Here is a 27610-nt window from a genome sequence, read left to right as displayed (position 1 = left end):
TAACAGCAGCTTAATAAAAAAAGCTTCAACACCCAAGATATCATTTTACAGGGGTGTGAACGAGTTAAGTGCAGATTTCCAAACACCATTATTCATAATTACTCCTAAAGCACTACACACTGTAAAGACTTCTGCAGAACACTGAACAAGAAGGATCTGTTTCCTAGCTTTTACCTCTCAACCAGGGCTTGCTAACAGTAATAAGGCATGAAGAGAATTTATAGGAGGAAAAAGGAGAGGAATTTCACCTACATCAGAAGTTTAATTTTAAAATAAGTCTGACGTTAAAGAACAGGCATTCTGCAACAACGTCTACTCAGAAAGATCTACAAAGAATAAAATAATAACACGATGAAAACCACAATAATTTCAGGTTGACGCACTTTATTCCTAAAATTGGCTGCACCATTCATAGCGGCACAAGATTGTATGTACACATTTTATATAGATATTTACACACACAATTCTCTAAATCTGATATAAAATATATAATTTGACAATGTATCTCTTGTTCTCTTATTTGAACACATTAAATCGCTGTACAGGTATTCTGCAACTACAGCCTATCCTGCAGTTTCCACCACACAAGGCTAAGAACAGCTTCAGCATACTTCATTTGTACATCATGGCAATAAAAATTGTCTTTCCACTCTCAGAAAATACTTCTCTAAAAGCAACCTACTGCAAATACACTTGTCAGTTCTTGCCTTGCAATTAAGACAATTACATACATGTTAGAGCATTTTTAATTTTATAGGAAGGCAATGTGTACCTTCAGATATTATATATATAAAAGATTAAGAAATTACACATTTAAAAACGTACAATAAATAAGATATATGCAGGCATTTCATTTGCAAAAGATCTTACCCAGACCAAAATATCAGGTCATTAAAAAGAACATTTCAGTAGACTAGTCCCTTTAGCTCCAGTTGTTTTTGAGATGGACTCTTGGCAATGCTAATGTATCCCTGCACTTCCCAAGTGCCCAGACTGACTGTGTGATGTGTGCTATGGTCTGCAGTAGCAGTGCATCACAGCAAGTAATGATTTTACAGCACGTTCATGATGAAGTTGTACATCTGGTTAAGCACGACAAAGTGCACAGGGAGACAAGAGCGGCGGTCCTGCGTGGCAGGGTCACAGGTCAGCCAGGAGAGGGCGTTGTACTGCTCCAGCACAAACCTATACAACAAGCAGACACGAAACATTTACATCAGCTGCCTGATACAGTGCTCATCAGGGATGCACAGAGATTCATTAGGAAAGTACAAATATCAGTGTTGGCCAGTGGCCAAAAGGGTAGGATTTTTGACCAAAAAGGTACAATAAAATGCCGTAGCAGCCTCTTCCTAGTATGGAAAACATCAACGTTTCTCGTTTGGAGGGATGCATGGCACTTGGCCTCTGGTTTCGCATGTTTTTTCTTTTGAAGTGATTATGTTTGTAAACTTTTCTGCGAAATACCAACGGCTACATTTACTAAATTCATGATAAAGTCTAATGACAAAATCAATTTTATTTGTTCATAGATGAGATTCTATTTGGCCTGTGTTACTTCAAGAATACTTTTGCCTGTAGTAGTAATTACTCAAATAATTTTTCAGCAAAGAACCTGGTGACCTTTAATTGACTTTCATAAAGTTTTACACATTTATATTCATCAAAATTCATATTTCTACATATAATTTACACCCCACAGCAACAGATATCTCCCAGCCCAGATCATTACGGTAGGAGTACTCTCTGGTTAGGCACAAAGCACCCTTCAATATCCTGCCTATCTCTTTTGTTCAGCTGAGCAGAGACCAGGAAGCATCTTTAACTACTTAAACCAACACCCTTAGTGAAGGTTAATGAAGTCCAGTGTTCTCTGAAATTGCTGGGGGAAAGCAGTACTAAATTTCCACATCTGGACAGTTAATTGTGCCAAAGCAAGACATTTTACTGGAGGACAGGTATTATCAGAGATACTTTCAATTCAATTTCATTTACGAGATGAACAAACAGATTAAGACTGAGATAATCAGGTGTCTTTAACATGATAATGAACATGACATTAAGAAAACAATTTACCTGAGCACATCTGAGGTGTGGTTAGAGTCGAGTGGGTGGGAGTGTTTACTGTGCAGCAGCTCATCGGACTGCACTGAGGAGACGTGCAGGTGTAAAGATGCCTGAAAAACAGAATATCACAAGTCACATACACCTACCAATGATGCTCATCATATTTATAATCACAAGAGCCAGTAGTACCTTGAAAAAGCTCACCCCAAAACTGTGTCTGAGGGGTGCCACAATCAATAAACAAAATGTAAAGCCTCTCAATTTTTGTAAAAATCTTCATACTAACACCACACGAAGCTCTTATTCTTAAGCTGAAAAAGACAGATGCATAATGCCTAACCTTCAGGAAGAGGGGGCATTGGTTCTTGGCCTGAGGGCAAGAGGACCAAAACCAGTCAGGCAACGGCCCTGCTTTGGCTGTGGACACAAAGTAACCAAGTGCCATCGGCTGCTGCAGGATGTTGGGAGTTTCATCATGAGACTCCATGCGGTCTGTACTCTGGCCCTGAGAGACACACACACAAACTCATGAGCAAAATAGTGTTTCACAGGTCATTCATTCATTTTATTTTTGTTGCCAAGGTTATAGTGAGTGCACTCCTGAAACTTTTTCTTTAATCAGTTATCAAAAAGGTGTAAGGTACTTGATAATTGCTCAAGATAAAGCCGTTCACACACCATTTACTTGGCATTTTAAAATGGTTGATGCCATACACTTCATTCAAATAGAAATGCAAGTATGCATCATTGTTGGCAGTGTTTTAAGTCAACAATAGATTTTTTCTTACATAAGTGAAGGAAGATGACATGTTTTTGTCAGAAGTGTATTCGTTTTTCATAACTGATGAACAAAAACAACTCTTGATTGTGTACACCAACTTCTGAGACTAACTAACGAGTTAACAACCCTTTTCAATTAATGACTATAACAGATAGTTTGTCACAAACACCATGCTGTCAATAACATAATACTGAGCTTAAGTTAAGAAAGGAACCTTGCTGCCATCTCCTCCATGGTGGTAGTGTGAGCCAGGCGAGTGCACTGGGGAAGTTGTAGGAGAATTAGGTAATATATTAATGAGGTCAGGGTCCACATCATTCTCCACAAGCAGGTCCAGGATTCCATCCATACCGCCCATGGCATCTGATGCATCTGTGAAGAGAGGATTGATTACAAAATGGAACAAGAACAATGTCAGTTAAAGCTGTGAGAGCTATTAGTGTGCATGAGACTCACCATGAATGGGATTGAAGGGTGTGTCGATGACTACAGCAGAGGTGGGAAACACCAGTATGTGGGTACAAGAGGTGTCCTGAGGGGTGTTCAGCTGTGACGTCTGCATATTGAGAGCAGTGCTGCGGCCAAACACGGAACCAGTAGATACAGAGTCTACACATGGGCATAAAAAAAAGCAGGGACAGTCAGAGAAGTGTCATGGCTAATTATTTAGCAGAGGTAATTAAATTCGAACTTTAAAAATCCTGAATAATAAGGTTTCATTTAGCTTTCCTGCATGCCTTTAGACTGTGAACTCTTGGAACTAGTATTAATGTTAATATATAATCAGTTAACTGATTATAAGAGACAAATACAACTAAGATTTGCAAAGAGAATTCAGCCTGGATTTGCAAAGAGATTTTTATGCTTGTGCTACTCTGGCTGACCTGGGAAAGCTTACAAGATTCTAAGCATTTCTTTTCCTTTCAGCTTGAATACTTCATATAGATCCCACCTGGCATAATGACAAATGTTGCCTGAGGCTCTAGGGCAACTAAGCAGGCACTAAGAATGCTGGGACTATCTGCTGATGAGATGCCACACATCCTGCACATCTCCTTCAAGCGGCGGCTCAGAGACTGCAAGTTACGCCTGCTTAGCAGGATGCTCCAATCTGTTAGAAATTAGGGGGACCACAAGTTAAAGAGTGAACAACAATGCCATGTGTAACAGAACTAAGCTATGTGGTATAAAAGGTTACCTACCTTGCAACTCCCCATGACCCATTCTACCAAGCCGTCCAATCACAACTCGCCAAGGAAGTGAGGTCATCTGCACCAGGCCCACACACCACTCCCAGAGCTTCTGAAGGCCAAGTCGACGGGCTGAGCCCTTTTTCCTCCGAGCTCTGTGGGAAGAAGCAAAGTTCTCTCGGTTACACAGAATTAACTACAGAAATCCCAATCTAGAAAAGACCATTTCTTTAAGCACTGACCTGTTGGGCACATCTATGCTGATGATGCATGTCTCCAGCAGCTCTCCGTACTGGTCGGTGCAGCTGGCCAGCAGCCAGCGCTGGTCGTGAGACAAACAGTAGGCCACAAAGAGGACGTTGTGTTTTTGCGCTGCCTCGCCAAAGGTCTCACCCAGCTCTGTCTGCTTGTCCTTCACTGGAGCCAGGACAAATGGTGGTGTGTAGAGACGCACAAACTCTGCCCTCTGGTTGATGGCAAAAAGGAATACTCAACTCAAAACTGTGCTCAATAGTTGTAATCAATCAATCCTTATTTTCTCATTTTTACATAATATATTCTTAAATATTTTGTGTAAAATATCTGTAAAATTTGTATTTGTAAAATTGTGTCCTTATCTAAAATGATATTTTTTTCAAAAACAGAATTAAGATTATTTAGCACCAATTATTCAACCAATTTAAGAACAAAATGGTTTTAATGCACTTGAGATCAACAGAAAACATGAGCTTAATTTCACACTGTAAATTTTGAACGTTGAAGCAACTAATAACCCTATAAAACAATAACCCTAATCTGTAATAATTAAACATTTTTAAACTGCTAAATTTAAAAACAATGACATTTTAAATAAATGTCTAAACAAATGTCAGAACAGTTCAGAATCAAATACACAGTTAAATCTAACAAGGAGAGCGACTTATCTAATGAGAGCCAATTATGCATTTCGTTATGTTTAATAAATAATTGAGGAAGTCAAACATCTTGAACCTGACTTAAAAATTAAGTGTGCAACCTTAATAATAGCTACTTGAAACTTGCCTACTGAAAACAAATAATTATAATGATCCTGTTAGCACCCTAGGACAAATGTGGTCAATTATAAACCGACACTGTTAATAAGGTATCTAAATCTGCAGTCAGCCAAACTGGAAATGTGTTATGCTGGGAGATGCTGGGAAAAAAGAAGCAACGTACCTCAGAGCTCTGTAATGCAGTGTCTATGGCAAGTCCAGGGCCAAAACCTGTTAGTGTTTTGACGTTGGTAGAGTTTGGGAGAGGCCTCCTGCACTGTGTGTAGACAGAGAAAGCCAGGGACTTCAAATGCTGGGCATACATATGCCTCTCCTCACTCCGTACGGGCTGCAGCAGATACTGGCAGGGAACCACCTGCATGGCAATACAACAATGTCATCAAATTTAGTGTCTTAAAATATTGTTTACAAAAGGTAAAAAAATTAATAAAAAAACCACACACACAGACCAACACATTCAACTCACCTGCACAGACACAGCATTCCTTATATGTGGAGGCAAAAACTGCAGCATCTCCATATAGCAGTAGAGGAGCCCCAGACTCCAAACACTAGAGTTGCAGCCTCTGTTCGTCTCCTCATAGCTAAATGGGTCCACTATGTAGACAACTATAGCAGGAGGGTAGCTGACAGCATGGGAGTCTCCATCTGTTGGCACTCCCACTTTGTCCCTCTCCATAGTGCTGAGAAAAGACAATGCTCACATCAATTGGAAGGTCAAAGATTGATATACTCTAAGCAGCAATGTTTTATGAGAATAGCGTACCTCTCAGGGGGCTCAGGATGAGCCTGTGGCTGGCTGGTGGCTGATGTGCTGTCCCCTATGGTGCCTATGTTCTGGGCTCCAGCATGCTGAATTCCTTGAGCTCCAAAGGGAGGGAGAGAACTGGGCTTATTAGATCCTAAGCCTCCCAAACCCTGAGAGTTAGAGGAGGTGGCAGAGGTGGGTGCTGGGGTGCTGCTGTTACTGCTGGCTGTGGAGGTGCTGGTGGCAGTGGAGGAGTTCTGAGGGCCTGTCGAGGTGCTGCTGGAGCTGGCAGGCTGTGTTGTGGAGGAGGACGATGAAGGGTTCCGCTGAGAGAGCAAGGAGCTGTCTAAAGACTGGGCTGCCAGGTATGGAGCTGAAGGGAAAGAAATGCAGATATTACAAATTGCGTGCCTCCTGTTCAAACTAGCATACAACAAGGCAGCAGCTGATTATTCATTTTGTGTGTATGTGAGCAACATGATGGAGAGAGGCCCAACGTCTTTTCAGATCAAAATGAGGTCCGTTTTACTGTTTGGGGTGCAAAAATGGAAAATAAATAAAACTTCATTTGGATTTATCTTATTCTGTCATGTACTGCCCCTTATTAAATGTGTATAGAGACATTATGAAGAAAACTAAAACTTGGAAGGAGAATTGTTGGTGCCTCTGGTGAGTGCACGTAACAGTATACATCATATAGCAGACTGTAGGCTATACTTTTTGGCTACTACTAAAATCCTGGACAGTGCACATGACAATATTAGCAGTTGATACATACTCTCAAAAGATAAACTACAAGCGACACAAGCAACGAGCTGCTTGTTAGTCGTTGAACACAGGGGCAGTATCAGTCTGGCAAAAAACACTGACAGTAAAACTATGCTGCTCTGTTCAGTGTAATTCTGCAAGTTGGCTGCAATACCAGCATCACTACATTGTAATCAGCACAACACAACGTAGGTGTGCCTCAGGACCACCCCCACCTGTCACCTCTGCCTTAGTTTGAGCCAGGAAGCCTAACCTAGAATAAAAAATGATATGAATGAATAAAAAAAAAATTGATCAAGAATTCATACCCAAGTCATGTCGGCACACTTGTGCGTAGAGTTTAAGTTTTGTTATGGAGTCACCGTTGATGCTGTTGCACATTTTGAAGAACCAGTCACTGAGCGGTTGCTCTGCCTGAGGCCTCAAGCCAGCAGTACTCACTGTTACTATCCCATCAGCGTAGGCCTTGCAGATGGGCTTATGCTGACCAAGCCGACATGCCTGCATGACGAGTAATATAACATAAACTGACGTTTTATACAGTACCACTGAATTGCAATTAATCAATCATTATACAAACAAGTTACATTGTGTTTACCTCATAGACTGCAGTCAAGTCTCTGAAGAAAGTTTTAGCACCAGTCAGCAGAGTCTCGTTGTCAGGACACACCACCACATAGCCAACATCTCTCTGGGAACCAAAGGGGTCCAGTAACAGCTTCTCCCAGTAGGGCAGGACAAAAGGTGACAGAACCACAAAGTCATACTCGTAACCAACTAGGAAAGTCGGTATGGGCAACGGCTCGGGAGATTCATCGGTACCTGAACGGAGAAATACAGAATTTAGTCAATCAAACTGACAGATTTGTGTCACAAAAACACATGTGGTGATAACCACTAAGCATACCATAGGATCCCCTGCCAGCCATCTTGTGGAACTGCTGCCAAGTAAGGGGACCCTGAACACCCCAGGAGCGCACAGATCGCTTCTTCTGGATGGCGTCCTGCAGCACAGGCTGCAGAGACAGTAACATCCTCAGCACATCCTGTGAGAAGAGCAAACTCACGTCCATGGCTGAAAGAAAAAGGAGAGAACAAAGGTTCTGATCACTTTCATAATAAACAGAATTTTGACTATTTAGATCAAGGTACTACTGTGAAACAGAAAACCTTTTTTTTTTTTAAGCTACTCCTATGGTATTATTTGTAAACCGCCAGATTATCAAAGTAAACAAGATTTTTAATACAAAAATAGCCTTACCGTTGCGATTGGCCCAGGGGTGCAAACACGAGTTCTTGACCAGGGTTTCATCAACTTTTCCTCCAGACATGTTGTCCATGAATTGACGACCATGCTCCAAAGCCAGGTAGCAGTCGCTGCAGTAGTCCCTCTCCTCCAGGCGCCGAGGTGGCCGTGGTACTAAGCCGACTCTGGGCTCTGGCATGCAAAGAGCAGGAAAGGGATTGGAGGATTGCTCCTGCAGCAGAAGGAGCAGCTCGTCTTGGAGGTGCACTGAGGAAGCACGGCGCTGTGCTTCCAGGTGCTTTTCTGCTTCTCGGCCAGCATCCGTGCCCCTGCCCACAACGTCTAGCTCATCCTCAAGAAAGAGGCCAGCACCATTCGCATAGCGCCGATTGACGACAGCACTGAAGCCACAGGAGCAGGTTTCTGTACTGGAATATTGTGAATCCAGGCCTGCGTCACTAATGTAAACACCTGCATCAGCACCCTTGATGTTCATGTTGCACACACACACACAGCAACTGTCAAAATTACAGTCTTTAAACAAGTTCATGGTTGAGTCAGAGAGGATGAGAGTGACATAGAGGCTGTGGGCCTCAGGCACCGAAGGCGCTGTAGCTGGTTCCACCGAGCTGAGAGGCCTGAGGGTGGAGGGGGTGGAGGCGGGAGAATACAGGTCAGAGTTGTCATATTTCATTGAGCCCTGGGCGCTAGCAGGGCCACGCGGGGTGCGGGGGGTGCGTGGTGTCCTCGGTGTGGGTGCTGAAAAGCGAGGCGTGGCAGGTGAGGGTAGGATACCTGCACCGCTGTTGCTAGGTGGGGCACTGCTGGACTGAAAGGGAGTGTGGGTCTGAGGGGTGTACGTTTGTGTGTAGTCTTGCAGCTCCATGGCACTGCCCACACTAGGGATGTTACTGTGAAAACAGACACAAGCCAACAATCACATCACACATGCTGCTTACTAACAAGTAGAAATAGTGGGCAAGACTGCTGGGTAGTAGTATTTTGTTTTTTAAATTACTATTCCAATTTATCCCATATCACTCCCAACCACTAGCGTCACTGAAGAGGGTAAGACCTAACTTCTCTGAGACAAGGGTCATGCAACGTCACCGTTTTGTATCAAAAACTATTCTGATGAAGCATAAACTGACTAACTGTTCTCATAATGCAACTGCCACATTCTCTGTACTGTAGTTTACCTCTCCTTGCCAAGGAAAGACATGGCAGGCACTGGCTGCAGCATCTCCAGTTTGCCCACAGTCCAGCTGGGCCGGTACACACACTCCTCTGGCAGCTTGAGGGAAATCAGGCATTGACTAGGAAGTGTCTTTAAGGGAGCATACAGAGAGCTGCCCACAAAAACCTGACTAGGCTCTGGCTTAAATACAAAAGAAAAATCCTGAAAGAAAAGAAAACACAATCTCAGCACTAGGCTGTAATATAAAACATTATGTTATAATGTTTTCAGTTTCTGTAACGCATTGTCCTCACCTTGATCTCTGTGGGCTTGGGGCTGCAAAGCCCTTCCTCCACCTCCATTTTAAAAGTCCCAATGAGCAATGGCCCATCTGCCAGAGTGAAACCTGGCCCAGTTTCCATAGAACCACACTCCTTACTGCCCATGTTCATGGGGGAGAAGCCCATGATGTGTTGCTCCAGAGATGGAGGTGTGGGAAACATCTGGTGTAGATCTGCAGCACCTAGACAGACAGACACACGCACACACTTACTCCATTTCTGAACAGGAGGACCTCTACCAATTTTTCAAAGCAACTTCTGCTCTTTATTAATATCTAGCTGTTTAATTATTATTATTATATATATATATATATATATATATATATATATATATAAATGAAAAAAATACTAAACTAAATATATATAAAAATATATATATTTTAAATTATAGTAAAATATAAATATATATATATAAAATCTAGGCATATCTCAGTTTTAATTAAAATAATTACAAGTATTTTTCACTCAGAACTTAGATTTATGTATAAACAGTAATTTTTTGACAGTGGACCATGAAAACAGCCATCATCTAATAGACATACTTAAACATGACAGAGTGTCTGCTGCTGCTGGTTTGGGCTCCTTGCCACCAAATTTCTCCTCAGCTCCACTCCCAGTTTTCCTGGCTCCAGGCTGCTGGGAACAATAAAAGCACAGAAAACAATTGCTCACCTGCGTGATGCTGCCATGACACTGTATAACAATGTGGCGCATAATAGAACAGATACTATGCAGGCCCTTATGAGAATGATCTATTAAGAACGCAAGGGCAATCAGAATGTTTAATAACAGGGCAGATCTGAAAGGCCAAACTGGGAGAACTGAGCTATGGTTCACAAGAAACGTGCAAGGGGCCTACTGACCGTAAGCTCATCTTCATCAGAGTTGAAGAGATTATCCAGATCGTTTATTGACACAGCCAGGTCGGTCTCATGTATTAGGCTGGTGGATGGGAGAGGTTTACTGCAGGCTGAGCCATGAGTGTCTGTGATAAACAAATAGCAATAAAATTTACCGTCACGCTTCCAAAAAAACAAAATCAAGATTTAAATTGTAAGACTTGAAGACTTAAAGTTAAAAGGAAATGTAAAAGAAGAGAAAGCATATGCACCATCAGTCGAAGACGTACTTCCATCATCCCTCTGAAAGAATAAAATTAAAGTCAATCAACAACATCTATAGTCAATTAATTTTGTGTTTTTGAAATCTAGCAAGTAAACAATATATTAAGCTCTTGTTTTCTTGTCTGCCACAAAAATTCCCTTGGGTTATAGCTTTCTATCAGTGGTGCACTTGTCGAGTAAAAACATTAGGTATGACACTGTACTGGAATATGGACTGTGTCAATTGTCACATGAAAACTGTGCAATTCCTCTTCAATCATATGACACAAGGAAAGATGGAGCAGAATATACTGCATTTTGTCCCACTTGTTTGTGTGTTTTACTTGCAAGAAGAGCATAAAGCAAAAATACAAACTGTGGATTAAGATGTGAAACCTGAAAAAGCTTATCCTCCACCTCTGGTCTACTTGTTACTCCATATCAGTTGCCCAGTCGCACTGCTGAACAGCTTAGACTTGTGTAAGTAGAGCTGGCGTTATGGCCAAAAATCTTGTCACAGTTTTTATTTTTTAAATATCACTCAATACTGATATTTATCAATAATTACTTTTTATTGCAATGCTCAAATGTTAAGTTAGCATAATATCCAACACAACGGCACATGTGCCCTGTTGCATCTGTTTCACAATGTATTTATTTAAGTATATTAAGATGCATTGAAACCTCACACTGTCACTTGCCACCTTCCTCAGTGTACCATGCCATATCTGTCTCACTGCTAACACGTAGCCATGCAGTATTTTTAGCCCAGTGTAAATGATTCAGTGCTGCAATCTTTCCTCCAGGCCTACCCATACTGAGATGCTTATCACCACATCTCAGACCGAGGTTTGTCTCAGTGGTTAAGTTTTGAAATGTAAGAAGCCAGTGGGGTCAAATTTGGGTTTGGTTAAAATTCAAAGTGGGACCACTCTCTCCCGCTCCAAAGGAAAACTTAGGTGGTGGGAAGCAATTTTACTGCTCTTCAACTAACTGTGTAGCAGTATTGTAGGAGACAAATGACTTAATCAGATACCCATCTCATACAGTTAGCTCAAAGCTGTCGCACAATTAAATTAAATTTAAAAGTGGACTGTAACCGTGTACGTGGCTTATTCACTGTTCCATTGCCTTGTGTCATGTTTTTAAGGGGCCTGTTTTGTAAATATAGCTGTCCCAACATCCCTCATGTTTCAGACACTACATGACAAATCTGGTGTGAATTTTAGATAATACTGCTCCAGTGTGAAAGTGCTGTGAAGGCCTTTTCAATATTTTTTGCAAGTTCACACGTCTTGAGTTCGAGTGTAAAAGGAGATACCTGTGATTTGTATTATTGAATGAAAAATAGCAACTAAAGAGTTGCATGACTGACTTTGTTTCTCTTTGCAGGTTCTGCTCCAGGCCTCTTCTCTTTATCAGTGAAAGAGAACTCCTCGTCTCCCTCCACAAAAGCATAGGGATCTGCATCCAGCTCCTGCTCTCCATCACACACAGATACTGAGAGATACTGGTTCTTCTTTTGAATGTACATCTTCACCCGCTCCTCTGACACCTTCAGAGTCGCAGAGGAAGCCATCATCCTGTGAACCAAAACATGTACGTCAGAAAATTATGTTGTAAATTAAATTTTTCTAGAACACATTAAACCCAGTCTATTTTGGCCTATTTGAGACTGCAAGATACTTACAATAATTTTATAGAGAAATTATGAGTACTACAACATATTAATAAACATTTAGCTGTAAGAGCCAGTCACTGAAAGTCACTGGGTCACTTGTTAGCAAAGCCATGTAGACCTGCCTTATAACAAGGCAAGCTATAACATCATGGAGAGGAACAGAGCAAAACCACAGGCCTGAATTAGTTTGGGCTTACTCTGTGACAGAAACAGCGCTGTCCAGGCTGTCCTGCTTCAGTTTGTCCACAGGAAGCTGAGGAGGCAGTAGGTCCATGTTTCTTTTGCCAGGGAGTCTGAAGTACCTCCAGGGGTTGTGACTCGTATCCTCGTTGGGGCTGATGGCTGAGCCAACATACACTGTGGGTTCCAGAGAGTCTGGGTAAGCTGTAGCATACGCCGAGGTCAAGGGGTCAAAGGAAGCGCGATCAGGGCTTTTTGAAGGCAGAAGGCAGGCCTCGGAAGAGGGAGGGTAGAACTGTTGATGAAGGGGGGTGGAAGAGCGTTTCAGCTCTGCTGGTGTCTCTTCCTCTCGCTCACAGGGGTGTGGGCTGAGCGGTGGAGGTGGAGGTGAGCCAACCATGTCCCTGGATGATGTGTGCAGGGTTTGAGATTTGCTCGTATCAACATCCCCATGGTGAAGAGCACGGTAATGGCTGCCTCTCTCATCTGGCTCCAGGCTCAAATCCTCACCCACAGAGCTGCGGTGGTGGAAAGGTGTTTGAGGCCTCTTCTGCTGTTTCTCTGCTTTCTCTGGCTTCTCTGCCACTTTGTATTTGGAGGGGAGTTGAGAGGGCTGGCCAGCAGGGAGGGGAAGTCCAGGAGTGTTACTCGTACGCTGCTTCAGGTTTTTGTGTCTGTAGGAAAAAAGGGGAATCCTGAAACAGTTGACTTTTCTTAACTTGCATTCACTCACAAATAAATGTAACAAACCACATACAACCAACATTTTTCTCTTTTACTGATTGAAATAATGAATACTGAAATGTTGATAACCCAAATGTTAAGGGATTTTGATACTTCTCTGAGAAACATGTATGCAGTCTATACCTTGAACAATTGCACTGCATCCTTTGATAGCGTTCAACAAAATCCCAAACAACAGCTTTATCCATCTCCTCCTCACATAGACCACCAGCTAAAGATGAGAACTTTCTCCTGTAAAAAGTTAAATATAAATGATGAAACATGGGCCTGATTTTTCCTTTCATGTAAACCAGCATGAGTAAGAGAACAGAAAAAATTAAGGTCATACTTCTGAGCACGGTCGACATTGCATTCCTGCCACACTGCCTCCAACAAATGACTAGCCAGCTTGCGAGGAACTTTACCCCCATGATGACTAGTACTGTCCATACTAAAGCCATCAGCTGCTGAGGAAATTTTTGTCCATCTTGGAGCAGGCTGAGGAACTACAGTAAAGGAATAAAAGGGTAAAATAAAATCACTGTACAAAAAAAACCTGGCTAAAATCAAAGGAAACCGTGTTTGCTAATTACAGCCAAATGGAGATGTCTTCTCAGGCTATATAGCAACCATACCTTTTTGAGCTTCCTCTGGTGAAGTTGGAGGAGTGAGAGTAACTGAAGAGAGGGCAGATTCTCTGTGTATGGTGTGACTATGATGTCCTCCCGGGGTAATCATAGTGCCAGAGGAGCTTGCTGCAGCCGGGGTTGGAATATCCGACTGGGCTACGAGCACCAAGCACGCCGGGTACACCATCCTCACTCCAGCTGAGATAGAAAACACAAACAAGAACATCAAAACCAATGTCAACTAAACTTACAATGTAAGAGATGTCCTGAATCCTCAATTTGTAGTAATATTTGGGCCATACCAACAAGAACCTCCACAGCAGCCAAAGAGTCATCTTCCCAGTCCAAGTCGTCTAACTTGTCTTCTGGGGTCTCCTTGGTGTTGGGGCCAATGGGGTAGAACTGCTTCCATTCTTCTATTAACTTCTGTGTCGGCGGATCAGAAAGCTTAAAGGACTGGCCGGTGAGTGTACCGTTCAGACCATATGGACTGAGAATCACTGGAAATAAAATTAAAACATTGTCGAATTAGATTTACAACATCTTGGTAACTTCACCACATTTACCATCAATCACTAAAAAGCTCTGTTAGTACCTCCAGAATTATTGGCATTAGAAAAAATACACATATAAAACATTACACACAATAATCTATCTCAAATAACGTAAAACATTTATCTTTCCTCAAGCAAAAATAAATAAATAAAAGTAGTACTTTTTTAAAATAATAGTATTTTCTCACAATACAAATGCATGTGTGAAGTGGTACAACAAAAACTCATTCTTCGTATCACTGAGAAATTGTGTGTTTGAATCCTGATGATGCCACAGCCACAGGAGCAGGAGCTGGCCATGCCCTCTGGTTGGGAAGGATGGCATATTCTCTCTCCCCTGTCAATCACAGCAACACTAGCCAATCGTGGGTGTCTGTTAGCTCATGTATGTAGAAAAGGTTATAGAGCACTTTCCTTCAAGTGTGTTATGCTACCCTGTTATGCGGCATGAGTTCGAAAAAAATGAGGTTGCCTGGCTTCACATTTCTTGGAAGAAATTGCACAAATTGTCATTCTTGAGAAACGTATATACTTTTTCTGCCTTTTACCATGTCCTGTTTCCCTGGGGTATAAATACTGTGCTGCACACATGCAAAATCCCTGCCCACCATCCCACACACACACACACACACACACACACACACACACACACAGTTAGGAAATTGGTTAAGAAAGGAAAAGGATCCCCAAGATCACAGTTTTAGAACTACAGTATAGTTGATTCTTGAGTCTGTTAGGACACAAAATCAATTGTTAAACTCCAATTTCATAATAACATTCTGTCTGGAAGCACTGCAAGGAAAAAAGCCCTTCCTGAGAGCATCTCAAAATACAGAGCCTGAGCATCAGTGTCATTGTACCTAAAGTTGGCACTGAACATAAGAATTTAAAGGAGCTTAAAACATGCTGCATGGAAGCATGGACCAAGATTCCTCTACAAGTGTCTCCAACCTTTTTAGACACTACAGGAAGAGACTCTGTTACAGTTATTCTCCTTAGAGCACATGTTACAAAATATTAATTGCAAAAGTTCCAATAGTTTTGAAACCAGTGTTTTGTTAAAGACACTGCACTTCTTAAAAACTGTGTTTGTATAGTTTTTCCCTATGCCCCTGTATGCTTGCGCTTACTGCACATGTTTTTTATGCAACAATTTTTGCTCTTTTCCTGAAGGGCGTTAATAATTTTGAAGTACACACATAAATAAGTAATGCTTTACTAAGGCGTATGTATCTGTGAAGTGTTTACAAGAAGCATTTTGGTGTACTGGTAACTTCAGTAAATCTTGTTGTAATTATTATTACAATTTTCATTTTCATGAATGTTCATTCGAAATAGCATTTGGCAGCAGTAAGGTGGGAAATGAATACTGAGGGATTGAGCTTGTTTTGACTGGATGTGACCCGAGCTGCATTTGGCTAAGCCTATAAGCATAAAATGCTTATATAACGGCCTAAAATGCCCCCGGGGAGACTAATGATGAATGTGTGACTACAAAGGACAAACCATGTCAGGGAGTTAATGCACAATCAGTTATTGAAATACAGAACAAACACCCCAATCACCAATGCAGAGTTCTTTTATGTGAAACATACCTGAATATGCTCATACACTGTCTTGCTGTAAATATCTGATAAAATTATTCTAACATGCTGACATAGCTGAAGCTCAGAGTAAACTAAATCAGTACAAACCCCATAGGTTAGTTAAATGAGCACCAGCTAAAGGGAACAGTGAACTGGTACAGTCATAAGTGTGTATTTGGAGAAGCCTTCATCAGTGCTAGAGTGTGCCTGTATTGAGTTAATTACTAGCAGCAGGGAAGGCAAGAGAGTCCCTGAAGAATCAGCAGGATGCTGTAACTCTGTCATTACTATGCCCTTGAGCTCAGGAAAAAAAACACATGCTTGCCAACACACTGACAGCTGCAGGCCTTTAAGGAGACAACAAAAAGAACCAAGAAACATTATCACCTAGATTTAGAATACATAGCACTGAACTGAACATACACTAGATGGCCAAAAGCTTGTGGACTCTTGACCCTGACACCCATATGTGGGTTTTCCCCAAACTGTTGCCACAAAGTTGGAAGCACAAAATTGTATAGAACGTCTTTGTACGCTGTAGCATTACAATTTCCCTTCACTGAAAATGAGCCGCCCAAACCCATATAGCATGACAGTGCCCCTGTGCACAAAGGGAGCTCCATGAAGACGTGATTTGCCAAGGTTGGAGTGGAAGAACTCGAGTGTCCTGCACAGAGCCCTGACCTCAACCCCACTAAACACCTTTGGGATGAACTGGAATGCAAACTTTCTTGCTCGACATAAGTGCCTGACCTCTTGTGCTCTTGTGGCTGAATGGGCAAATCTTCATGGCCATGCTCCAAAATCTAGTGATAAACCTTCTCAGAAGAGTGGAAGGTGTTATAGTAGTGAAGGGGGAACAACTCAATATCAGTGCCCATGGTTTTGGAATGGGATGTTCAATACTCAAGTGTCCACATACTTTTGGCAGTATAGTGTATCTGCACACACCTGTACTGCCTACTGTTTGTTGATTAAGGCCATACATTTTAGCTTTTAGAACATTTCATAGCAAGACAGTAATTCTCCTAAAAGCAAACGTTCTTCAAAAAAAAAAAAAAAAAAAATTACACTTGCTAGATTTTCTGTGCTACATTTGACACGACTGCTATAGTAGATCTGCACGCCTTACATTACAGGTACCTGATTTATACTTTAAGTCATAAAAAATCGAAAACAATGAATTACTGTGACACAAACACAAATTGTGTGATAAAATTTGATTTGTGATTAATCACTTTTATGGACTGGACTCAGAAATATAACTCCCAATCAGAATTCATTTTTGATATGCAACCAGTGTTTTTATGCCCCAAGTGTCAACCAATTAATCAAGGAATAGCTGTTTAAAATTTGATACATGTTTCTTTGCTGTGGCACTTTCAGCAAGTCAATGAGTTACAATGACAGAGTTGGAGTAGAACAGTGAAGCCAGCAATATCTATGTTACTTTAGCATAATGTTTTAAACCATGTGGTGTAAATAGTTTATCTATCAGTTCCTGTGATTCCCATGTACAGCCTATACCCTTCCATTTTTTTTAACGACACTATAAATGCGCTGCCAAAAAGTACCGGCTTAAGCTGACCTGCCGAGCAGAAACGTGGTTTTTGGCATCACATTGCCGAGCTGAAACGCATGATCTCACCTTGCACTGGGCTGCTGCTGTGCTGGGCCTGAGTCAGGTGTTCCTCACTCAGCAGGTAGACAGGCTGATGCTGGTTGATCTCCACGCTGGTACACACGTTGTTGTCTCCATGCAAGAAGAAGGTGAAGGAACAGGACAGATGCTCGCTTTTAAGAGCCAGAGAACAAAAACAGAAGCGAATTAGCACTGATGTTATCTGAAGTTACCACAATTTTTATAACCACAGTGAGAAAATGAATCGTGCTACCTACATGTTAAGCAGTGAGGTGCCAACAATTGGAGTCAATGTATATAGGCAACTTGTAGAGATAAACTCTGACTGGCTGAAGCAAAATAAACCCTTAACCAAATGGTAATTATAATTAAACCCCCTCAATGTAAAACAGACATGTCTTTATGGTTTCTCAGCAGTAGTACTCCTAGTAGGAGCTGCTTCTAAATCTCCAGAGACTTGACTTGTTTTCAGGTGCACAACTCAAGTTAATCTGAGGGATTAATTCAAGATAAGGTTGCACGCTATATTGTTAACTCTTCTTGCAATACAGACCTTTGTAATAATGCAGAAGCCTACAATATGAAAATGTGCCATCCAAACCACAATTTATCCAAACCACACCATTGTTTATGGTGCTCTGGGAGCCTTCCAAGAACACAGAGCTTCCAGTTTTCTGTTGGTTTGATAAATCACGGCATTAATAATATCAAAAGACCAAAAAAAAAAAAAAACAAACAATTTGCCAGAATGTGCCAGAAGCCTGTCAAAACTTTCCAGAAACCTCTATAAGCCTCAGATCGTTTTACAATATCACAATTACTGTAATCTATTACACTAAACAGCCTGAGGCACAACAACTGCTGTCACACAACTCTGAACCCTCCGTCACAACCTGTGAGAGGGATTATTTTTACATTTAAAGTCAAATTCAAAGAAGCACATTTCACAGGTGCAAAGCTACTGGGTGCCACCTTGCTTATACAGAAAAGACACAAAATATGAGCATGAATCACAACCCAGGTAATGAGAAAGCAGGGAGATTATGCTGAATGGGTAAAGTGTGCACATTCCTCACACGACTGCTGAGCACTCAGTGGAGTGTCATTAAGGCATGCTACCAACTCACTATCAAACTCCACACCAACAGATGGTACTTCAAAGCCTGCGCACAGCCCTGTGGTGTTTAACACAGCCTGACATCATACTATGTCATCTGTTCGTTGTCTATCTGAAGAAATCAAACCACTTCAAATGATCAGCCTGAGGTACGGAGATCATTCTAAAAACCTATAAGTGCTCACACCCGGGCAAATTAAGGCACCGATATTATGAACAAATGTGTAAAGCTTTTTTTTTTTTAATGCTTATGTAGTTTACTTTAAAACGCAAACAAATAAAAAATAAAAAAACAGTACATTGTTAAAGGCAAAACAGGGAAATCAGTCACATTTTCCAGTGCATGTATAGTTAGCAGCCACTGTGGCCCAGTGAGTACACCCAGAGCAGAGCAGGAAGCCAAGGGGCTATTTTTGACACATTGTCAAAATCGTAAACACAGCACAACAGCTCAGTCTTGAGGGAGCAAATTACCTCTCGTCGATTCAGACTGAACACTCAGCCCTGCTTCCCCAGCTAATTTGGCCAGAGTCAGGATTTAACAGATTCCATGCACATTACATACCAAAACCAGATGATTCTGCTAAAAAGTCCAGTGAGAAACCCAAGACATAAACACAGTGAGCGATCACAGGGGTGATACAGACATATATATGGCTTCCAGATGAGAAACTGTGCCCTACTGTGTTAACAGCTTAACGCAATTTGACTTCTGCGGTCATAATGCTTAATACAGCAGCCTCTGGCATACGGTTACATCACTGGGTAGGTAGGTAAAAAACTTAATACAAAAAAATCCCCACAGTTGTTTCCACAGTGCTCAGAGATGTGTTACCTCTTGTTGATGGGCTTCTCATCTTTCTCGTAGGGTTTGACAAACCACTTGCCGATGCGCACAAAGCAGCGGTTCATGAGGCAGCGCTCCAGCAGGTTGTGGATGGCTTTGAAGAGCAGTGTGCGGCACTCGTATGTCAAACCGCTTTCCCACACGCCGTCTTCATCACCTAACAGAGAAAAGTCCACAAGCTTAATAACTGTTTCTCCAACGACATCCTTATTCTGACAAGTGACTATTAGCAAGGTTCCGTTGATGTTTGCTTGTTATAATTACGTTGTCATGTTGCATAACCTTGCTCTTTAATTACACTTCTCCTAAGTAAGGTACAGCTGGAAGATATTGCAAAAAAATTTATTTATTATGAGTTTTTTATTTGTTAGAATGGACTTTGGAAAATGTAGATGTGCAAAAATTGTAATAGCACCATCTATAACAAACAGTGCAAACAATGGTTCTTTTAAATTAAGAATATATACAGAAAAGGTATCTAAAAAAACAACAATATTGCATTATTTGATACAGAGGACACTGTTACTATTTTGCACAACTTCATGAACCCTACTTTCTCGACAGAGTAAATGGGGACCATGTCTTTCAAAAGTGTGAAGTCAACTTCACACCTATGAAGTCAACTTCCCAAATCCAGGTTCCTTCCCCACACAGCATCAAAAAATAAACAAAGTAAAACTCCTTACCTTTAAATGAGCTATACTGTATATACACAAGTATTAGCTTTAGATTAATCAATGCACAGACATATTCATTTGTTAAATCTAAAACACTTACTATACAGTTAACTGTTTGAGAAAGAAAATGTGTGTCACTCATCCGAGTTACTGCCTAGCTTGTTACTAACAAAATACGAACATGGGGCGTCCATTTTTCCACCTCGTCTGCTGAACTTTCCGTGGTCGAAAATGACCGGCGAATTACCACTTAGAACGTAATGCAGCATTATATTTCACATAAACTTGTTCATCTGACTTTTCAAACCTGTATCAATTCCATATCTCTGAAATGATATATGAACCTTTGTTTGCTACGAGCTCAGTCCTCTGCCTGTTTATCTCAGCTTTTTTCCCCCCAGTCTAAGCACACAGTGTTTGGGACTAGCGCAGGCTGTTGGAGGTGTTTATCAAGTTAAGAAAGCTGTGTTTTTCTTTTGTATTTATTTAAACTTTTAAATAGCATTTATGAATATTTTAATTAAAACAGGGTGTCTCAAAAGTATCCATATATATATATATATATATATATATATATATATATATATATATATATATATATATATATATATATATATATATATATATATATAGCCTTTTAGAATGCCTTTGACCAAAGAAGAACATATTGAAATCATTGTCATGGCTGGATTGAGAAGCAATGGTTGCAGGAATCATGGCGAACACATCACACACGACACTGTTGCCAAACTTACTAACAAAATCAAAAAGACTGGAAGTGTTGCAGACCAACCAAGAAGTGGATGTCCAGGAACATCCACTGATGAAGGCACAACCGACGTGGTGCTGGCATACATAATCTCTTATTTATGATTTTGTATAAATCATTCATACAAACCGAATTAATCATGAAAATTGCCCAGCACTAAATTACGGTCTATATGTTTGAACCTTGGCACAAAAGTTCCCCCTCACTGCATCAGAATAACTGTTTAGCAATTTAGTGGCAAGTAAATCACCAGGGGAAATTCAACACTGAACAACTTCATTTCTTCTTTAATTGCAGTGGAAAATCAATGGAAATCATAGATTATTGTTGTTTGTTGTATTACATAAAAATTAATGCTAGCCAAAAAAAAAGTCTTTTATGTTGCATGTGGTTTGCCTCTTGTGGATGTGTAGCAATCACTTGAGAACACGCACTGTCCAGTCCTCTAGGTTTCCATAAAAAAAAAAAAAAATAAACAAATAAAAAATTGTAGTATCTACAATATACAACTAACTGTATACTTTATTTATACATATTGAAAATTAAAGAATTTCAGACAATTATTTGGATTTGGATTGCTACTTTATTCCATCGCAGCTAATCTGCATAATATCAGGTAATTAAATGTTGACTGTTGTCCCCAGAATTGCAGAGCTGTGAAGCAAATTCACAGGAAAGGTATGGCCATCTGTCACTTCGTCACCTGCTAGTGTGAACACACGGTTACCATCTTTACAATTCTAAGCAAGATGTGGAGTGCAAAAAGAGCGCTACAGGATTATAACTACCAGATCATGTACATGATCCAGACAAAAGAAAACACGCTATCTGTGTGCCAATGTTGTTGCAATTCCAAAATCTATTAATCATATTCACTATATAGCCCCCGGGTTATTAGGTTTTGTAAAGTTACTGGACAAACAGGATCAAAATGTTGCCCAAACTCTTTGTGCTCTTTCTGCTAAAATTGTGGTAAAGTTCAGTGATACAAAGAAAACTAAAAACAAAATCTAGCTCACTTTAATGCTGGTTTGTTTTTCGGCACTTAAGTGTGATTGCGACAGAGAGAGAAGGATTATGGGTAAACGTACCACGTCAGAGGTGCACCGAGAGACTGACACGCGCACCCCCCAAATCCTAACGGCTCACTGTGCGTCTCTGTAGTGTTGTGCGTCAACCAGCTTGTGTCTTAGATTAAATCATCCCACTACTTGTCAGGATGAGTTGAATACAATGAAATTGATATATCCCATTTTAATGATATTCAAATTATTTTTTCTCCTTAAATAACTCTAAACTCGCCTTTACAAATTGCACGCCATGTCTCACGATCCTGCATAGCAATAATGTGCTCATAAAGCAGATTGCTTTTTTTTGGTCCAATTGTTTAATCTGACTGGAAACCCAGTACTATAATGATCACCAAGCATCTGGAAAGTGCTGCCAAGAACACACACTCACACACACACAAAAAAGAAAGAAAGAAAAAAAAGCAGGGGGAGCGCTCTGCTTGTCAGGCACAAAGCATGCCCACACATAACTAAGCAATCCCATATTGCTTTATTTGGCCAAGCTGATGTTTTGGTGTTGCAGGGCTGCAGCAGGCAATTACTTCATGAAATAATAATTCCTATTACTACTGATGCAAGGGGAAAATGCTTAAGTAACATATTCTCTTTTAATATGTGATATCCGCACTTATCTTTTTTTTTTTTTAAAAAAGAGTACCTGAAAAAATCCCAAACAGTTCCCTATCTGGTCACCTTTAATACCTAATAGCATGGCTATTAGTAATTTAAAACCCACAAGTAGTAGGGATCCTCAATATTATCTCACACACTACTTTATTCCTCACTCAGTTTGCTCTGTAGTGAAACATGAAACTTAATTCAGTTTTTTTTATTTTTATTTTCTGCCCCCTAGTGGACATATCCACGTTAAGTGAAAGGCAGACACCTATGCAACCGCCCATGTACAACGCCCTCATGTGTTCACAAATATGTGGACGCAGAAGTACAAGTGTTTAATCTTCAGAGCTTCTGTGTAACAAACAGTAACTAAGAGCTCCATTCAGCATCTGTATGTTCTTGGTTTCTCAACGCGTCACTGCACACTGAGCCCAGCTGCAATGAGAAACATGATCCTACTAGCAAGTGAGTGCAATTATCCACAAGCTATTTCCAAAAGCTAAACTCGATGACGAGTTCTTCACAGATTACAACTACAGACTTGTACATGTTGTGGCTTCTCTAATATCTATATAAATGTGCATATTGCTGTCCCCTTCCCTTGCAATATGATGCAAGCCACATGATTTTCTCATGAGGTAGTGAGTAAGGCTAACTAACAGTGATTTAAACATGAATAGAAAAATATTTATTTGAATCTATTTAGATTTAACTGACAGCTTTTAATCACTACAATGTTCACAATCATATTCTTCCATCAAAAATAAATAAATAAATAAATAAACAAAATAAAGAATTGAATACATTCATAATGGCAAGCTATGAAACACTTCAACAGGAATATAACAGCCAGCCAATGGTGATATGTGTTTTGTTTTAATGTGAGATGTTGCAAGTTAAGTATTAGGAGCTGGGATATGGAGAAAGTTAGAGAACCTACTTGAAAGCTCGTGGTGGATGAGCTCGGCAAAGTTGGGATCATCGCCCCACCAGAAGAGCCAGAGCTCTCGGCGTCCAGGTGTCTGGTGCCGCCGCCATACGCTCAACACGTCTGCCTTCAGGCACCGGCTGAAGCTGCACAGGATGGGGTCCTCCTCAGTCACAGGGAAGACGATGGGTGAAGATGTGGGGCCTTGCCATACAAAGCACTTCCATTTGATGCCTGAGAGGTCAGCCTGGGGTCAGAGACAGAAAAACATACTGTTAGGACAGAAAAGTCAACATGGTAAATGGCAATGCCATAAATATTAAGAAATGTTGCATACATATCCTGAAAAACAGACACGCTTCAAGAGCACTACGCAGAAACATGTTTAATGAACGTGCGCCTGCAGGTAGTATTGATTGCTGTTAGTAGTATGCATTCCCATCTAACCGTGCACTTCAAGTAAGCATGAGGTTATGCGTGAGCAGTTTGAACGTTTAGTAATATAAAAATAGGCATGAGATTACACAGAGGAAAAAAATAGCCCTATAGTTAGAATGATTACACTTTCCTGAAACCCATAGCATCATGCCACTGCCTGCCAGGGCCTAAATCCAGTTATACAAGACCATCTGACTGGAAAAGTTTTCAATTATCTCCAGGAAATACTCTGCTCTCTGGGCAAGAGTGGATTTCTTTTCTATTTGAGAAAGGATGTAAATATCAACAGAGTAATCAGATCATATCGGTATTATGTTGAGCAGTGCAGAGGTCACTACCTAACTTTGTAAGACGAGAGCAATACACGGAAAAGAAACTTGCCGTGAATCCAATGCTCTCTAATCACGATGTAAACACGAGAGAAAACTGTTATATAAAGGTGATCAGGTTAGCAGAGCAGGGAATACACATGTAGGCCTTACTCGTATTATATCTGATTGATGGCTAGTTATGCTAGCTCGCTTACTAGCGTTGATTTGAAGATTAACAGAAAAATACTTCATCTAACTCAATGTTAAGCTTTCAGAACATGCATTTTAGGTAAACGTTCATCAGTATTTAACGTGAAATCGGATTTCCTATTGGCTTTCATATATTAAAAATCATGCATCTAGATTTTAACAGGAAAGATAACTAGCCAAATAGACACTAATCCAGATATTACATGGCAAACGTTCAATCTGGTTTAATAATAAATAGTAACGTATATATTATTATTATTATTCTGTCAGACTGTTATTTATGAGTAATTACAACCTTCAACTTGTAACTCCAGATAGTTGTGACATTGTTTACTACCGACATACTAGCAACAGCTAGATTAGCGGTGCTAACTTTACACGTAATACAAACGATAATCTTCAAACTTCAAAAAAAGAAAAGAAAAAAACCCGCAGGTATATGTTGCGTGTACAACCTTTAGACGTAGCTGTGTTTTATTTTCAAATCAAGCAACACTATTTACTTGTCCAGACAGCATTGAGTAGCTCAACAGGCCTGGGCCGCTACTTCGAGGAAGCTAGTCTTGAGTAGCTGGCCAGCTAGCTGGAATTGGCTTTAGCCGCAGTTTAGCTTTAGCTCGGTTAAATCTCTTACCAGACAAAATAGGTTGGAGTGGCAGTCCTCCAGGCTCGCCCCGTTGGGTACAAAACAAGAACTCATCTTCAGGGTGAAGCCAATCTCGCCATCATTTCACAGCAAAGGAACAGATTTTTTTTTTACGAGTGCGTTCGAGTGTTTTGTGGCTGGCTGAGTATAAACTCCAGCAGAGCAGCTCCGCAAACAAATCAGCCGTCAAGACGCGTCTCGGGCAAGTTTAGCTGCTAGCGAGCTAACTATTCAAATCCTCCAGTCTCTTGTTGAACTCGCCAACATTCGCTTAGTTACTTAGCCGCGGTGGAAAACAAATATAAGCGGTGCTAAAAGAGTACCCGGCTCTGCGAAATACCGTTCCGTTTTCTGTTTGCAAAAAAATCCGATAAAAACAACGTAAATCAAATTGTTCGAGGTAATTCCCCCTCCCCCCTCACTTAGCATCAGAGTATCTGGACGGCTAGCTAGCCAACCCACTAGCGTTAGCTAACAAGCTAGCTAACGTTAGCTAGCTGGCTAACCGATTGGCAGCCCAGGCAGTCAAGTCCAGTAAAAAAACAAAAGTGTTCAGTTACAAAAAAAATCCCCACTATTTTCTCGGTCTTCACAAGAAGGTGTTCACATTAGAAAATGCCCATTAAATATCAATTAAAAGCCGAAGTGCAAAATCGTTTAAAACGCGAAACATTGTCCGCTTTCTCATCAATGTCTTGCTGTTTTTTCTGTTTGAATAGCTACATGGGTCTGTATCCTTTAATGGCGGCCACAGGGACAAACTCTGTAGCTGCCTCTCGGCTCCGGCTGGGAGTCAACCGAGGAGAAATGAGTCGACTCCGGATTCTGTGGAGCTTTAGAGTGAAAGGCGTTGCGAAGATAAAAGAGTCGGTTCTTAATGGGAATCGTTCTCCTCAAAAATACCAACACTTGTTTTGAATAGATAGACTGCAGTTTAGAGTCTCTGTACACTAAGGAAACAGGTTCCACAAGGCTTCTGTGGGTGCTTCAGGGTTTGAGGGGATCCTCGTGTGAGAGGGTAACCATCTACTGCAGTGTTCCTCGTTGACTGAGGAATAAAAAAAACAAGCATTCAGAGTAATAGATGGAACCTTTTTCAAGAGTATAAAACAGAAGTGCTCCAACTTTCTTTTAGCCCTGTCACTTTTTTTTTTTTTTTTTTTAATTTCTGACCATTAATATAATGTTCAGACTAGGAAGAATGGTAATAATGTATAAACGTGCATTTTGTTGTTTTAAATGACATTAAATTAGAACTATTAATAATTATGAAAATGGCTTTTATGGGATTTTTTTAATTTCCAAAATAAAAGCATGTTCTAACCAAATCCTGCTGCATCACAGACTTACAGAGCACTGATCACAAATTGTACATAATTTCTTTGATATTGCTCAGCAACTGGACAGGCCAGATGCATCACGCATCAGACCCAAGCTCTAAAGTACAATAAACCACACACAGACTTTTAGCCGGTTTAAGTATATGTTCTGTGCAGACCCCAAAAACACAGGTAAATCTAAAAGGCTAATTATAAATAGTTTTTTTCTTAAGCTATCCAATAAAAGCAGGTCAATTGGGGGATGGGAAAAAAAGAAGTAGTCAGAGAAATAGTCAGAACATGGGGTGTAAAGAAATTAAAATCTCACTTAAGAGTTCAGCAAACAACATTATACCAAGGAGGACTACCACAGTCATGGATGAAACCTTTAATTTGTAAATCAATTCATTTGAAAGCCACCAGCTCAGCTTACTAGAAAAGCACTCCGAAGCATATAACAGAATGCAAATTATAACATTAGGAAAGGCTGTAATGCAAAACCACTAATAAGTCTCAAAAATAGATCAGCCTGGTTGTCTTGTCTTGAGACTTGTTAGTATTACCCTGCCCAGGAGGGGCTTGTGACCATAGATCTTGGTGGGACAGGATGACATAAAATAATGGTCTAGTCTCAAACAAAATTAAGTCAAGAGACTATTACACTTGACCTATGCTATAGGCTACTAAGTAAGTAAGCCCGTAATAGGCATTGGAAAGTTGACAACTCTTGAACACATGAACTTAAAAAAAAAAAAAAAAAAAAAAAAACTATGTACACCAGTTTTCAATGAGAGAACAGAAAGATGTAGTCTGGTCTTAAAGATCAAGTCTGTTTAGTTGATCAGACAGTATATCACTGCCACATCAACTGTGTTTGATGAACACAGAATAGGTAATATCAGTAACTGTCCTGTCTACTGTTCCTCCCCACTCATAATCAAAACAATCATAGAGCGAGCATGGGGTCGAGTGATTCATGCCCCAGTAGCCCTCTGTTAGCACTTGTTGTAGTTTCCTGTCCATTATATACCTGCACACACATCAACTACCCTAACAGGAGGTATGGAAAAAACAGGAAATTTCCATGACTGCAAGGATACCATGTCACCTGAATGACTACCAGTTTTTTATGCATCACTCTAGAAAAAAAAAAGTCTCCTGCTCTCTGATATGACCAAACACATCACCAAATCTATAGCTCTCAACCAAA

At 40.6% G+C, this 27610-nt stretch overlaps 1 protein-coding gene across 2 annotated transcripts; it reads right to left on the bottom strand.

Annotated features, from left to right (window-relative positions):
- Positions 1 to 367: 367 nt before the first annotated feature.
- On the bottom strand, positions 368 to 26058 carry med13b (mediator complex subunit 13b). Of its 2 annotated transcripts, none has more exons than XM_053239721.1 (30): positions 25070 to 26058; positions 23489 to 23723; positions 19403 to 19571; positions 17457 to 17602; positions 13971 to 14168; positions 13675 to 13866; positions 13389 to 13545; positions 13184 to 13291; positions 12334 to 12990; positions 11831 to 12038; positions 10464 to 10494; positions 10216 to 10337; positions 9895 to 9988; positions 9326 to 9534; positions 9034 to 9233; positions 7850 to 8745; positions 7496 to 7663; positions 7187 to 7410; positions 6897 to 7089; positions 5839 to 6193; positions 5539 to 5755; positions 5236 to 5427; positions 4281 to 4504; positions 4051 to 4193; positions 3801 to 3959; positions 3305 to 3457; positions 3063 to 3220; positions 2408 to 2572; positions 2077 to 2177; positions 368 to 1185 (listed from the first exon to the last, which is right to left on the bottom strand). In XM_053239721.1, exons 1-30 carry the CDS (start codon positions 25133 to 25135, stop codon positions 1053 to 1055), a joined length of 6273 nt encoding a protein of 2090 aa, XP_053095696.1. In that variant the 5' UTR covers positions 25136 to 26058; the 3' UTR covers positions 368 to 1052. The 2 variants fall into 2 exon arrangements, with proteins under 2 accessions (XP_053095696.1, XP_026779874.3); XM_026924073.3 differs by having other exon boundaries at positions 9895 to 9985; positions 25070 to 26056.
- Positions 26059 to 27610: the final 1552 nt, after the last annotated feature.

Source organism: Pangasianodon hypophthalmus, chromosome 14 (genome assembly GCF_027358585.1).
Source record: "Pangasianodon hypophthalmus isolate fPanHyp1 chromosome 14, fPanHyp1.pri, whole genome shotgun sequence".
Taxonomy (NCBI): Eukaryota; Metazoa; Chordata; class Actinopteri; order Siluriformes; family Pangasiidae; genus Pangasianodon; species Pangasianodon hypophthalmus.
Note: the sequence above shows the minus strand (reverse complement) of the source record. Positions and strands in the feature narration are given on the sequence as shown.